This window comes from Neodiprion virginianus, chromosome 3 (genome assembly GCF_021901495.1).
Source record: "Neodiprion virginianus isolate iyNeoVirg1 chromosome 3, iyNeoVirg1.1, whole genome shotgun sequence".
NCBI lineage: Eukaryota > Metazoa > Arthropoda > Insecta > Hymenoptera > Diprionidae > Neodiprion > Neodiprion virginianus.
In genome coordinates this window covers 31,427,706-31,444,541 of record NC_060879.1, presented here as the reverse complement: position 1 = coordinate 31,444,541, position 16,836 = coordinate 31,427,706, and the positions used below count along the sequence as shown (strand labels likewise).

Here is a 16,836-nt window from a genome sequence, read left to right as displayed (position 1 = left end):
CGCCGCACTCTATAACCGAAGAGTGAAACATTGCACTGGAAAATGAAGAAATCATCTCCCATGCGACGTCCCCACGAACTGTGTGCACGTATCAGTTTCATCCCATGCTTCGCGACGCACGTAATTCTCACCCTATCTCTCGCTGCGTCTACGAAGGAGGATTAACAGAGCCGAACGAGCGGTATGAACAGACTTCAAGAGCCAACGGAAGTGAGCAGCGCGTAAGACGTGCTCTTTTCACGTGATACACTGGCAACTATCCGGCAACAGGTCGTCCAACGCAGCTATGGTCGGTGGCGAGAGCAGGTATAACGATAGACCATAGAGGAAGAATGAAAAAGGCCGGCTCACGGCTGTCTTTGGTTGAAATCACTTGAGGGTGAGCGCCTTTGGGTTAGGAAAAGAGACGACGGACTGTTTTTTATCCCTTACATCTCTGTACCGTGCAGTGCAGTCGATAAAAGGCTTACAACATGACGTTAAGTCTCGAGGGATTTTCGTTACGAACAAACGTCGAAGCTATTCAGAATTCTGCCTCTCTGACACTAACTCTCCGACGTTAATTACTGTACAATTTACGTATGTGCATGATGATATACGAGGAGAGAAATTCGAGGAAACGACTTTAGACGAATTTATACTTTTGTCATGAGATAAGGTGCTGTACCTACTCCCATACTGTCAATCATTCGAGGGGTTGATCCTACTTAATGTTACCCGAAATCTTATGACTCTATGGTGTTAAGTACGGAAATCAGGTGTCTAATTATATACTTACAATACATGACTACTACACATACGAATGTTCTGCATTTATACATATATATATACATATACATACACAGATACATGTATTCACCGTATTTCCAGACAGAGAAATGTGGGTGAAAATCAACTAGCCAAGTCTAGCGGAGAAAAAGAGCTGGGAATAAACACATCCTGTAAATTTCTCGGCACGCAGGAATTTAATACAAAATCGAAATAATCATATCTCTATCTAGATGAATATGTGTGTATATATATATATAATGTGTGTATATGTATACATATAATTATATACATACATATGTATGTTTGCACGTGTACAAAATACCACAATATGCGGGAGAATAATGTGTAAACGTACCGACGCCGTTTGTTTGCGACGCTGGCAGCTGGACCGCAACGCCAAATCCGCGTAGCTTGACAGGGGCGGAATTTTCCCGACCTGCTAAGAGCGCGCATTGCGGCTTCAGGTCCCGGTGGATTATGTCGTTCTCATGACAGTATCGAAGGGCTTCCAGAATCTGCCGCATGTAGTGACTGGAAGAAATTTTCATAGTTAAACATTTTCGACAGATCGCGCGGATTTGTAGGATAAAAGGTCAAGAGCTAAGGTTCAGCCCGAATGCCGTGCGAGCCGAAAGTTCTGCCGGTAAGGTACGAGTATTCATGGGTGTACTTTGGAGCAACCGAATAACCTCTGACCTTCTTTCTTGGGTCGCGAGGGACGGGAAAAGAAATTCAACCCGAGTCAGTATAAATCTGAGAAGACTCCCACTGAATGTGATAAGGATGGAAAATTGCGTGCAGGGGTATTTCACTTATTATGGATCGGTGACAAATTTTCACAGGAAAAGATCTCAACAGGTACGTTGAAATGAACAGTTTGCAGGAACGTGCTCGAATTTGCGTCGACTGTTCCCGCGACGTCGAGAATGAAGGTGCTTTAATCAAGAGGAAGGAGAAAATTGGCGAGAAGATTGAAACAGCGAGAGTGACAATGAATTTTGTGAATTAAGGCGTGTGGAAAACTAATGAAAAAGAGTAATTCGTTTTTATTGATTAGCGGTGGTACGAAGTCCTTCAAGTTATACAATGTATTTGTACGTACGTTACTCTCCAACGTATATAAAAAGAATTCCACAACGTAAATTACCACTTAACGCGTTCATTGAAACAACGATTCTCAACTAGTTTTACGTCTTTTTTGCACGGTGTAAAACGTGAGTAGCTATCATCAGTCGTGCTTGCGTGATGTAACGGATTGACGGAGATTTTGGATCTCGCAATAATGTGCTTCTTCTCATTGATCATTGGGATCGAGCTATTTTACCGCAAGCTCTATTTCCAAGTTTAAATAAAGGCTCTTATTGCTCATAGACCCTCGAACAAACCATTCTACGTTGTATGGTTGACGAAACAAGTAACCGCGATCATGAACTTATGACCGAGGAATGCTCACGCATTTGTCACGCATGGATATATAAGGGAAAATTAATCTCTGACCTGGCAACTGCTTCGCTGTAGACGAAACCAGCTGTGGCACGACGCACAACTTCGAAGCAAAGGTCCGATCCGTCCATGCTGTGGATTAAAACGGGTATAAATGATTATTCACCACCGGCAAGGAGAATAAAATCCTAGTATTGTGTTCAAGGAATGAACAGATGTGAATTCTTATCGATACTCAAACGAGGTCAACTACTTCTTATATTAATGCATGGTATTTGATACGCACGATATGCTCTTAGCTGCATCAAATTTACTCACTGATTGCATATTGTCAGATTTATGTGACGTACCTACCTCTGTAATCTAGTTCGTTTGATTCATAAATTTACTGAAATCACGGCTATAATTACTCCCTTCAAGATTTCTGCATCTGCAAGAACGAACTATCGCTAGAGCCGTAGCTTTTACACCATCATTCTGGCAATGCGAACAAAAGTTCTCTGAAACATCTTGCAATAGGATTTTATAAAAATAGTAGAAAACCGCAACTAGATTGTCAAATGACAAAAAAGAAAGTTCGATATAGCTCTGTTCGTGAAATGACTGTTGAAAAGTTACAGTTTGTCGACGTTCATTTTTGCTGATGTAGAAATCTCTCGAGGTTATCGACTTATTTTTCTTGCAACGCTGTAGGTTCAAAAACTGAATCAGTGAATTCGGTGATCTCCTTTTCCAAGCGAGTTTTCTCGTCAAGTATGTTCGCAAAATAGTTCGTTTGCCTATTCCGACGAAAAAGTTTGAGGGTAACAGACTTTACAATGAAAAGAACTGATCAAGAAACGTGTTAAAACATCTCGAGTTAGGTAAGCCTTTAAAGAGGACGTCACTTCAATTGTATCCCATGGCTTGGATTCAAGTAAACTCGTTATCATCTAAGGCCCACCGTACGATACATGTAAATTGTGTAAATGGGGCTGTGTCCGCAGAACATACTCACTATTCGAACACCATGTAAAGCATTCCTTCGGAACTGTAGGTCTCCAAGAGTTCCACGATGTGGGGATGTTTCAGCATGTGACATATCGTTGCCTCGCGTTTCAAGTCTGTAACATCCGTGCGACATAATATGCATTGGGCATACACTGTAGTTGGGCAAATTTTTGAAAGAGTATTTGGACAGATCGTAGAATCAGGATAGAGTAAGGATTTTAGAGATGTCCTGTGGCGGCTGTGTCATATTGCAACAGGAGCCTGGCACGAAGAAACTTTTCGAACGCTAACGAGTAAGCTGGAGCTTGACCCACATTACCCTTTCTGCGACTGTATCTTGTCGTGAGAGTAAATCCCCGGCGTGCAAAAGTTGAAGCTCGTGAAAAGAAGCGCGGTAATTAGCGGATGGTAATTACCGTGTATTGTTATCACGCCCGGGGGTTACTGAGAATGAACTAGGTAGTAAACTAAAATAACAATAACGACGCGTGTCTGCACAGAGAGACAATGAGAAACAACGATATTTTAAATCAAGTTTTTCGAACGCGTTGTTATCAATGTTCCGAAAAAAAACCTTCCAAAGCACGTATATTAAAATAGGCAATCGATCGATACGCAGAATATTTTATTCCAGACGTAAAGTTTTCTCGGTTGAATCGCAAGTTCTTTTTTAAACGTGTTTCGGTGTTGGTAAAATTTATACGCTTCTACACTTTTGTAAAAGGGGAATATACGCTGGGTACTTTCTTCAGGCAAAAATACATCTCAAGATATCACAAATCTGGCAATGCGCGTTCCAAGTGCAATTGTGGTACATCCCTTATGGACTATGACATGGATTCTTTCCGCTTAAAGCGATAACACCTGAAGCGTTATAGGTGAGATATTGATTACTGATTGATGTTGGTCGAAATGTTGTTTATCTAAGAACGTGAATTGAAAGATTACTTTGTGAATGTAATTGAATGTAGGGTGTGTAGAAGTGTCTTCATAAATAGCAGGTTTTTGAGTTATAGAAGGGATCAAAATGTGAGATGTTCAAAGGTGGTCTGGGAGAAGCAGGGGGTCACGCATAGCTGAGTAGGCACTTTTCAGACATATGCAAGTCCGAGGAGACGTGAAAGATAGAGGGACAAGATGAGAAGTATGAGGTTACAGTTAAGAGATAAAAGTGGCAGTCCGAGACTCGGTCGGATATTACAATTGTATGATTTTTGGACGAAACGTAGGATGCGTGAGACCAGTTTCCTTCAAGTCGTGTTTAATACTACACCAACCGACGCATTATTTTCTTTTGTATTTTGTTTACCAATCCACAGAAATGTCTTTCCAATTTTCCCCAATGGCAGTATAACAGCCCCCTTTTCTGTTTATGACATGATACTCGGAGGGGGGGATCAATCCAATGCTCAGTAAAAATTTACTCCCACGATCAGGACGTCAGTGAATCATTGCCGCATAATCGGAGAACAGAGATGAAAAACTTGTAGCAAAATGGTTTAACCCTTAACGTTAACAGAGTCAGTCAGTAGTTTCATTAATCATCGGAGGGCACATGACGGTCACGCAGATGTTAAAGGAAAAGAAGAATCTCGCGCTCAGTGACGACTGCCGAGTTAATAACCTTAATTCCTCTAATGGATTCCCGGGAGTATTTTCGGACAAGAAATCACCTCGGAAGACGCACAATGCAGCGAAGCCCATTATGCTTGCGCAACCAGGACTCAGGTGGGAGTCATATCCATCAGTGCTCCTAATGATGTATAACAGGTTAGTTGGGACGACACGAGATTGAGGGTTGACGGGTCGAATGAACAACGCAACAAGAACGCAGTTGCCTGGATGCTACTCCAGCTGTGATACCTCGTTTTATTCAGTTAAGAGTTCTTATTGTTAATAATTAGGCAAACAGACCCCTGCCTACCTGGTCCGCCACTTACTGATCGTGTCTTTCAATGCAAAGAATTACGAACATTGAGCGCACGTTATTTCTGTCTGAGAAAAGCTCGTTAAACTCTTTCCACTTTTCGGAAAAAAATTATTTTCGCGAGAAGATTATAAGTGAGTATTCGTTTTTTTTTTCTTTTTTTGTCCTTCAGGGTGATTTTGTTATGAAAAAATGCCTCGCAACATACGATATTCGATCTTCTCAGTAGAGACAACTATTATTACTTGGATTTAACAAACTTTTATCTCCTTATTTTTATAAATAAGCTTAGATAACTGTCACACACTTTTCAAATTTAATTGTTTTGATTAGATCTAGTAGTAGATAGTATTATCTAATCGTCACTTTCAAAAGCCATCTGATAATTCAGTGACAACGAGTCTGCATATATTAGATAAAGGCGCAATCGGTGTGAGAAAATTCAGAGAACCGTTTTCCATCGAGATCTTGTGCATGACTAGGTTTCTAGTATACAGCAAAATAGCCTGCACAAGCAGTCCCAGAAACGTTGATGAATAAATATTATAAGTTTTGCATGTACGTACCTATCCAAAATGGTACACAGACTCGGCTAGTGGGATGTAGTGTAGCCTACTCTTGCAAGACTTGGATAAAAATACATTTTCAGGGATTTTTCAGACCGAGAAACCAATTGAATGTTTAACCATGCTCACGAATTCTGAAGTGGAGATAAAAGAACTCTTATCGACTTACGTAAATCTGTTCGTTTCACGTAAACGAAGTAGAAAGAAAACAGAAAAAATGAAAACTGCATTTCAGGCGAAATATTTTTCTTACTGGTACAAATTAAATTTTCCTTTTTAGGAGTGAATATTCCTTAGAGTTCTTAAACGTATGTCTAAGCTTCGAAACCGCGCAAGGGTCTCACCTTCTATTGAATTATGAATATTCAATATTGGAAGAGTGGATATCGCGGTATAGAATTTTGCTCTCACTGTTTTCGAGGTATGCAAAAGCGCAATGCCACACCCGGATCCCCACGCTGCTCGTAACTTTCCATCTACGTATACACACGTACATATTACATACATATACGTATATGTATATGTATTTCTCCTGAAAGTATCCTCCTCCAAGAAAACTTGCCAATCCTAAACTTTGACACTCCTTTAGAGAGTTATATTTCACTATCGCTTAATTCACGTCTGTTGGAAAAATCTTTCGTACTTCAAGCTTTACAGTCTAGAAACATGAAAACATTTGTTGCCGATATTTCGAGTGGGTATTCATTCAAAATACAAACAGCGTTGCAGAGGGCGGAGAATCGACTCGACAAGTCCTGCGAGCCGGTAAAAAATGCGGGCGGAGTTGTGACATAAAAATGCAGCAACCTGCCTCCTAGACGTATATTCTTGACGAAAAAATAACAGATCGTGTTCCACGGCGATCCATGAACACAAAGTATAAATGGCGAAAGTGAGGAGAAAACTTGGACGTAGATCGTTATAATTTTAGTGCGAATACAACTCGATGGGATAATCATTACCGTCATTACCTGTGGCTTTTGCTGATAATTGGTTGGGTGAATAATTCAGCGATGATTAGATATGATCCGCTTGATGTACTTACCGGCTGTGCTGAGTCCAGGACTGGAAGTGAATTTCGCAACGTCGACGATTTTCACAGCAAATGTTTGACGAGTTTGACGGTGATTGCATTTTCGAACGACGCTGAAAGGCCCTCTGAAAATGGAAAAGAATGTTAGAACCAGGGATTTTCGTGCTATACATGTGTGTGTATATTTGAATTTGACGGTGCTCGAGAAAGAGGTTCGAGGATCACCCATTACAAAAAAGACATGTGCAGACTGCCTTGCCTGCGTTATTTCCCTGTGAGCATGATCAGATAGAATGATAAGCATCCGCAACAAACACATTACCATATAATATTTATTACACATTATTTATTGATTTGAAAATACCACCTATAATCGATATTCCAGTCATGTATAACGAAATAAACCAGTGTGCTGAGATTATCCGAGATTTATCGCTCAACGAACCGTATAGTACATGTATATATATATATATATTATTGTTCAGCCTATGCTTGACGTGACAGACAAACTGATCCTTTTGAATTTCATACTCACAATCAGACGCGAAGGATGCCAGAATTCATTCAATTTTTCGGTTCGATCCGTTGCGTCTCAAATCCGTTACGGTATATTTCTAGTCACGTTGGGTATCTAGAAAATATGTGGTTCCGAGAGATTGACTGGATTTATAAAAGTCAGATTCGCTGCATTCTGATTGAAGAAGAAATTTATTTTCGTACTTCAAATCAATAATATCATTTCCATTGTACTTAGTGCCTGAACGCAAGTTAACGTTAACATTTTCGTCTTAAATGTCTAAGAAATTCGTCGTTACACTTTATTTTCTTGCGTTCAATAATTTTTTTGCCCTAATCAAGGGCTTTATCTGGTTCTTCACAGCTACTAAACTTTGCGTCATTTGTTATTCATTGAATAATTACGTAATCTGCTATCAAATTCGAGTCAGGTGCCGAAGCCGTCAGAATGATTATATCGTGCAGTTATAAAATTCAAGGAAAATCCACGGTCAGCCCGCAGGAATGCAGATTCGATGAAGGAAAAAAATAAAATCCCCGCACGTTGTTCCGCCGCGACGGAATAAAATAATCTCACAATCGGTCAGAAACTATACGATAAGATCAATTGAAAATTCTAAAATTCAGCTTTGAAACTGAAAGTATTCAAAGTGGATGGTTTTACACACGATGCAAGACGATTATTAGGTTCGTCTTCTCCCTCGACCATAACCTTGTACAGGTATAATTGTGAAAAGCCAACAGCTGGATTTGGCGACTTAGTTAAGGGCCGAAGGTGTCGGGTGGGATTCGCACCGAAACTAACCGTCCGGCGTCCCACCGATGGCCTCGCCATTTCGAGTAAGTTACGAACTTTCATTTCGCTCACAATTTCCCGAGGTTGATCCCGCCGTATTTCACCCCAGCAGGTCAATCAACCAGGTGACCTCTTCGGCAAAGCCTGGAGCTTCTGAAAGCCACGTTCCACCGAGATCATTTTGCGAGCTTTTTCTTTCAAGACGAGCCCGCAAGACGCTGCTCCTTACTCTGATAAGTTGAGCCTTCGAGTCACAGCAGTTATAGTTGTTGTCAGCCCTGTTATTGTACGTGAGCCCATCTGTTTATACCTATAGTAGCAGTTTATCCCCTTAGGTGCGCTCATCAAGTTCGGGAGACGTGGAGCGAATCGTAGATATTATAACCTGCTTCGCTTGGATGGAAGATTGTCCGACTTAGAATCGTGTATTCACTACTCATTGCTACTGTCAATTGGACGTCTTCGTTTGTACAGCCGTATGATTCAGTACTTTCATTTGGAAACAAATATCGACAACGTGAAGATGACGCATTAATAATGTATTTGAAACGTTCAAAAATCGCAGGCGGTTGCTGCCAAACATCAAAACTAAAATTGTTGCTGAGTCCAACTTCGAACTATAAATCTGAACCCTTAAGTAAAATGAATACTATAAGTATAAGATTATACATTGTATACTCGTTTTCACTTATTCGAATTTGGAAGGTATGAAATATACAAGTACGTCAACGACATACCTATGTGAACCTAGCACCCAACTTGAAAAAACAAATGTATTGACTAATTTCTGAATATTCGCATTTTGACCATCGCACGATAAGCATGGAATGTGCAGCCCAATTAAAAAAATTGAACGTCTAATCCAGCGATAACGGAATTCCACCTTAACGGTACTCCGAAAAATCTTAGCACGTACTAAAATAACAGAAGTCTTTCCCTAACTCGCAGCGATTGCGCGCAGAACATGACGAGTTTCACCGTCAGCATAACAAATTGTGATGTTCACTCTAATAGAAGGCGAACTGGTCGAGGTAAGCTTGGAGTTGCATGTAATTGAAGTTTGCAAGTGGAATTGACAGAGCATCCCCGCAAATAAATAACGCCCCCCGATTCGCAGCTTTGCGCATTCGGATGAAATATCGCCGGTGGCCACCCGCCAGCACCGAACAGTCGGCAGACCCTTGTTGTCCGGCTCTCGGTGCCTATCGGTGTATTTCAATAGATTCTGCATGTTGTATTAATACCCCACGTAGCTAGCTGCGCGTTATAGACACGCATTGGTTTCAGACATTTCTGCACGAACAGATACTACGCAGGAGAGTAATGCCTGTTTAAAATTTCGGCTCGGAGTTATGGTCCAACTATTTGGCTCCTGAAATCCACACTTGGCAAAATTTCACAACGCCAAGTTTCCAGCTATCTTAAGGCCAAGGCCGCGCCGGAAACGTTGTCCGATATGCAAGAAAAAATTTATACTTTTCTGGATTTTATAACCTGATTAAATTTTTAGTAACCATGCATCTATACCTAGTAGTGCGCTAAAAGTATCACCGATATAGTATACCGTCACTGCTCATTCTCATCAATCTGGATATTAGAAATACTACGTGATAGAATTACCTCATCGAATATGATTTCATGGTTACATGGGTGATAAAACATTTTGCATTCAGCTAAAAAAGTGACTACAATTATTCTCAACTCCATTTGACTACTTGAAAGTGCTGGGATACAGAAGCTTTGCATTTTACGAAGCTATCTGCACATACTTCTCTTCAGGTGTAAGATTATTTAGCCGAAGCCACCCTGATGGAACGCTCATTCGAAATATATACCGACCCTTCATCTTCTTCATCTAAACTGTGATCGGTAATACATGACTTATATTTCTGTACTATCGATTTTGCTGGTGTAGCTATTCCATAAGGAAAGTTAAGCCCTTGGAATTCAATAGCTACGCGAATGGATGTCTAGCATCGACCGATACTTGGCTTCGGTAAATCTTTGCTTTGTGTCAACGTGTACTTGAGTTACGGCGCGAAAGAGACAAGGAATGGAAGAATTTCCGGCAGCCTGATTAGTTAACATCTGCTTCTTACTGATCCACTCTATAAAAATTGTTTAACGCTGAAACTGGCCGCCTGAGAATCAAGTCGCCAAGAGTAACGCATAGTAATGACTACACGTAGTCCAATGTCGTTTCATACTGACTGTGAGCAAAGTGAAACATATTCACATATTCTAAAAATAACCGATGGTGTATCTGCATGTAGATCACTGACTATGCCACAATTTAAACATACGATATATCTTCCTGGGAGCAAGTATCGCAGTCTTGTTGAATTATAAAGGACTCGGGATGGCAGGGAAAGAAAATAGCATCCACTTCCATCGACTTCTCATCGGGTGTCCCGGGCGGAACGTTGAAACTGTAGAATATAAAATAGCTGTACTCAAAGAGCTGGAGATGGAAGATAAATATCAATAAGGGTTAAGCGCTCGCGCAGTGTAATACGTTTCTTACAATTCGTAGAGTCTGCCATTTGAACCGATGAAAACGAGACACTCGTTTCGAGTGAGCGCGTTTGAACCGCGGACTTTTATTTCATTGTCAGATAAATAAATCAGTCCGACTACTTGCGAAACTCTTGACTAACAATAAATTCACAGTTCGTTAATGACGGTGACGCAGAGAGATTTGAGCAGCGATTCGTTTTCAACTTTTCGCCCATTCGCGTTTTACACGTTCTTTACGAACGCCGCATTCGCTGATGCTCGAAAATTCTCAATGAAATGGAAAGGTGGACTCTTTCCCTGGACCATGAATGATAATACAATGTAATATGATGACATATGAAAATGTTACTGACATATTTTCATTCACGAGTGATGTGGGAGTAGATCATGAAATAGGTGAACACTTCTATCGGTTTTACATGAATAACGCAATAAAAACAGAATTTTAATTTAGTATTGTTAATGAAAGAGAAAAAGTAATTGCACTGATGTAATAATTCCTATCCTGTTTCTATCACAATCACTTGTATTGTTGCATGTAGTCGGAATAACGAAATCTCCAAAAAATCTCCACATTAACATTAACAACGTCAAAAATATTCACACGTTAAGTTTGTCCGCAGTGGATGAGTTTCGTGTCAGTTAAATCTCAATTATGAGGACTCGATATTTTTCGGCTGTATCTTTTGAGAATAAATTTTCTGATCGTTTTACGACTGATCGCCATTGCATTTTCTTAAAAAGATACGTCGATGGGGCGCATGAAACCATTAATTGCTTCATTTTTGCAATATTGTTTGAAATTTTGGCAATAACCAAAAGCGATAGTACGCAGTTCTACAGGATCATAAAATACTTTATTTCGATAGACTATCGCATTAGATACGGTATAGTTCCTGAGAGGCGTTGATTACTAAGAACAAATACGCGCAACACGTCGAGGATACATTTCCGTAATGCAGTGCCTCCAGCAACGAGATAGTAAAAGAAACGACACACAGTACGTCGTGCCTCCTTTCTAATTTAAAAATGTTGTTCCTGCTTTCTGTTCTACGTCATTTGCGAAAACTGCTTGAGGCAAGGCTGCATAATTTTCCTGGCGTAAAGTTTGTCGGACGTTGCCATAATTGTACGTCTCATGTATACATATATATATAAAAGAGAAAGAAAATTCATTCTAGTGAAATCGATTCGTATTATTAAGTTATTTTCCACAGGGGCTTATTTAGTTAATTAGATGAATTTTTCTTTCGCAAGTATCGCATTTCTTGAAATTCTTTTTATTACGGGGGGGATTAAATAAAGTTTGTGCACTTGATGCGGATTCTTTGCACAACTCAAATTTTAAAACTAATCCTGAGGGTGTTTTCCCCAAAGCCTAACGTATACCCAAGAAGATATCAATGGCCTCTCTGCAGTCTATTGCGAAATTAACCCTGACAATTGTCACAGGCATTTTGGCTTATTTATTTTATAAACATAAACGACATATCCAGCACTCGAATTAATCAAGTTGAAAGACAGACCGGTATACCAATAGGTTTATTTATAAAGAACCATCGATCTATGGTCCAGTATTATACCCGATTTTCGCTCATTTTAACAGAACAAATGATTGAAATTGAAATTAGGTTTTCATTCTTGCATAACGTGATTTTTGGTAACCAGATATTAGATTGAAAAATAGACATGATGGATGATATTAACGGCATCGAACACAACTGGTCTCGCACACTCGTGAGTACTCAACTTTTTGGTTATTTAGGTTACGCCTACGTTGAATCTACATGTATTGGCATGTCGAGGGTGGATTCCCGTCAAAGTTTTCCCACGTCCAAGTTACGCTTAAGTTACCTTACTTGATGTGATAACAAGTCGTAAAAACCATTCGTGGTATGCATCACTCATTATTTTTATCATCAGTTGCCTGTAGGATATTGGAAGGAGTGTTATCCCGTAGGGAACAAACGATTCACGCTTTACTGGCACTTCTGCCAGGCCAACGATTGCACTTTATGCCAAGTATATTGGCGATTTACGTGATACTCTTTGTGAATTAATTTCCATTCTAATGCGTTGTCGCCGCGGCGTTTTCGATTCATCGAATAACAGATTAGTACCATGGCGCGAGTGTTATACATAGACAGGCACTACATGGTATGGTCCCGTGTAACCTGCCCCGTGCAAAGTATGTGCGGTATAAGCAGACACGTCAAGTTGCATGACAGGCGAAGTAAGTGTTTCGAGTAGAGCATGATGTTGGTCGAGGGGATTTGCAGCAGCGATAAATGATAAAGAAATGAAAAACGTCTGCGGCGTATGCAAACTGACCCGGATGAGAGTTTTGCAAGAAATATCAACATGAGCTACTGGATGGCGTGTCGTTATTATTGTTCAATTACATGCACACGGTGGTAGGTCAAACTGGGGTGTAATATTACCACTACAGGTGAAATATTTCTCGAATTATGCCACAAGACTTTCATATTTTAAGACAAATTAGGTGCATTTGCGTTGCCACCAGTTATAAGCACGTGATGCATGCCATAAGACGTTTGCTGCGATTTGATTATTCCCGAATGGATGTTTTGTTGTTCACCTCTACGGGGCAATGGCTCAAAGCGAAACGTTGGTGTACAGTATTTGGCGAAATTTCAAACTCGACTAGAAAGTTTAATGGTATTTTACATCAGATTTGATACCGTGTATCAGTAGATTTGTTCATCACGGATTTGATAGAATTTTTCACACATTACGAGGACAGATCATCCAGAATCGCAATACGATTTAAATTTCAAGGATCCTTGCCCCCTCTTAAACCTACGTCACTTGAGATTATTTAGTTGTGAATCAGCAACCTTCATATTTCAACCTTCAAATTACAATTGAACTTTCTTAATTTGCAATTGATTCGAAAAAAACGCGGCAATTACAATTTTAATTTGTGATTGATTAGAAAAAGGATGTCACTTACTTTTTTAATTTGTAATTGATTCGAAAAAATATGTCAATCACAGTTGTAATTTGTAATCAATTTTTTTTTTCAGATATAAAATACATTTGTTATTAATTTTTGTCAATTACCAACACAACTGTAGTTTGTAATTTGTAATTAATTAATTACAAATTTGCTCAACACTGCTTAATTGTACGAAATTTTGCGATCCCGTCACGTCTTCAACATGTAATAGATTATTGGTAGTAAGATATTATAGAACAAGGTAAGAAAATGGATGTAAAATTGTTTTGGGATGTTTTTACGAGAGCTTTATAAGTGACATAATATACGGTGGGTAATAAAATACGTTGTTATAACCGAGATTAATGTCCTGTGAAAATAAATGTCTACGAGAAGAGGAAAAAGGGGATGATACCTGATGAGACTTCCAAGTTTCAAAGATTTTCTGCATGGCTGGAAACATCGTAAATTGTATATAATATGTATATGTGTGGTTTTAGGATCGGCTAAAAAACCACCGACCAGCAAAAACGGTGCTATTTTCATCCTCAAAAAAACTCTTTCAGTCGAAGCGTTCCAAGTACAACATCCTGTCTTCGATTATTGGTCTACCACGAAAATATATGCATACCTGTTATATCGTATTCTGAACGGGTGCGATTCATCACGTTTGGCGGTGAGAAAAGGCTTTATAAATATTTAAACGAGCACTGTGGCTGAGTGAATTCTATCTCTCTCCAAAAAAGAAAAAAAAAAAAATCCTCCCAAGACGAATGTATGTACGTGCAGACAAAAGAATTTATGCCAGGAGTGACAAAATCAGACTGCTTCGCGTGTTTATAATATTAGACATCGCGAAACGATAAATCAAACTTCCAACGCATATGCAGGGGTGAACACACGAACATGCCATACACCTACATCTCTACCTCTGCGTACTTCGCCGGTTAAGTTCAGGGGCAAGACAAATCGACAAATCAAAGTCCTTTACATGACGCTTATTGTCTTAGTTACACGGTGATTGGACACGATCCAAGCAGCCTATTGCGTGTACGCAGGTCATGCAATTCCTGAACCTCTAATCCGTTAGTCGGACATTTATTCACAGGCAAAATGTACAAGGTACTACGAGTGAATGATGTAGGGCGCTCAGCCCTTCCATTTCTCACCCTCCCTAGCGTACTTAAAATTCTTTCATCTTTCTATTTCCTCACTCTGCTTCGCTTCCGGAAATACCGGACGAGGCAACGCGGAAGCAACGAACGACGCAAAGTCGTGGCCAACTTTTTGCCTCTTTCAAAAACCGAAATATAAAAACTGCAATATTTCTCAATGGTGCCGTTGTCCTCTAACTTGGCACAGTACTATGGTCAGCTCGATTGCGGTGGTGGTCGTCACTAATGCCGCAGGACTAGCCCACGGAATTTGGATGTGAGGGGAATCTTTGTAATTCTTACAAGCAGTTGGGTTGTTTACTACCCGGTTAATTCTCACACCGCGTGATTCCGGCGGAGTCTTCAAATGCTTCCATTACCCAGAGAGTTTTCGAGATAAATTAATTAGTCGCGGCTATTCAAGACAGTCGACGAAATAAGGTTCCTCTGTGTATTTTCATTTGCAGAGTGAACCTCAGTGTGCCTTTAGATACGGGCGTGTTACACAGGTATATTCGGTTTTGGACGACGATCAATTTCCGGATTGGAACACAGTGTAGTAGCGACCAGCAGTCAAAAATAGTAATTGTAACATACGTATGACAGGCATATGGATATATGTATATTTAGGGTACACAACGGCACCTATAATTATGTACATGTACATACACGCAAAGTCGAATGAATATATTCATTTAAGTGAGCAGCCCAACGGGGGCAATACAATTAAGCGACTTTAATGTATCAGACACATAGCTCGTAGATTAGGGTGTCCATGGGAACACCTGGTAAAATGGTTGACTCAATTTTCCACGTGAGTCATAATTGTCTGAGAGCCCCTCCCTGCCGCAATTTGTAAAGAGCAGACGGTCAATTTTTACTTGATGTCGTTTATTTGTGACTGAAAAGATGCAGTAACGAATGAAAACTTGTTAAAACATGAAATAAATTCATAGAATATTTTATATTTATAATTTCCGAGACGAAAAAAATGGAATTGAACAACTAAACCGCAAAAGTGTAGGACAGCCCTGAGTGGGAGGAATAAAGTAAGCCGAGCAATATATTAAAATGATCAAATATATAATTGTAGGTACCCAGTTATACCGAAGATTAAAGATCAAATTGGTTGACTTATCATTAGACTCTGAACCGCATTACCGATCGATGGAACGAACCGTTCTAAGGAGAACAAAAAAAAAAAATAGAGCAAGTATAAAGAAACGTTCGTCGATTGCGTCTAACTGGATCTGCATATCTAACGTGTGTTCGCTCAATCTTTAGCTGACACCTTTATCTGGTATAACATTGCTGGCACCTTGGGGTCATTGAAGACTCCGATCGAAAATTGATTGCTGTAATGAAGCAACTTAATATTTGAACTCTATTTTTTTTGAGTATTCACCTAAGTGTCTTTTACAAGATAAAAAAGATCCCAAGAATAATTTTAAATTTTACAGTCGACCCCAAGGTACCAGCAATGTTAGACCAGATAAATGTGCCAGCTAAAGATTACAAACCTTTATGTCACAAATGACCGTAAGGTATGTTAGGTATGACCAGCTAAAGGTTAGTTTCAATTGACGAACAGCAAATTGACTCGAACCATTCAAGTATTCATGTAATTCACATGCAACGGTCGTACAGTTTCAACGCACACGACGAGTATTCTCTGTCATTAAATCATAAAATGCTTAAAAGATTTATGAAGTAATACAGATACTACTGCGTAGTGCACAAATTTCTTTCGATAATAACACCCTTATACCTGCTCGTGAATGTAGTTCTGCCGAGCCAACTCTCTGAATTTGAATCAGTGAAAATTCGCTGATTCCCAATCATAAGTATACGACTGGAAAAAATCAGTACATATGCACTGACGATTCAGTGAGTTTTTACTGATACTTCATAGGGTGAAGTTAGTAACGTTACTGTAATGATGCATGTTCAAGAAAAATCGCTAATCCGCATTTTTAAGAATGCCCGAGATTTAGTAAACTATTACAAACAAAATATACTTTAATTTTGAATAGCCAACTCCTTGAAAGTCATTTGTAAATTGCCCGATAATGTCGACTTGTTAGCCTAAGGTTTTGTTACGTCACCAATTTCAGCCTGATAATGTGTCACTGACTTCCAATGTATGCACAATGATTTGCTCCAG

At 39.6% G+C, this 16,836-nt stretch overlaps 1 protein-coding gene across 14 annotated transcripts in view; it reads right to left on the bottom strand.

Annotated features, from left to right (window-relative positions):
* The window catches only part of LOC124299973 (peripheral plasma membrane protein CASK), a 142,184-nt gene that overhangs the window by 123,449 nt on the left and 1,899 nt on the right, over positions 1 to 16,836 (bottom strand). For all 14 annotated transcript variants that reach the window (XM_046753495.1, XM_046753497.1, XM_046753496.1 and 11 more), the window contains exons 2-5: positions 6,743 to 6,855; positions 3,212 to 3,317; positions 2,269 to 2,346; positions 1,127 to 1,302 (exon numbers count right to left, since the gene is read on the bottom strand). In XM_046753495.1, coding sequence (XP_046609451.1) covers positions 1,127 to 1,302; positions 2,269 to 2,346; positions 3,212 to 3,317; positions 6,743 to 6,855 — 473 coding nt within the window. The remainder of the gene's footprint in view (positions 1 to 1,126; positions 1,303 to 2,268; positions 2,347 to 3,211; positions 3,318 to 6,742; positions 6,856 to 16,836) is intronic.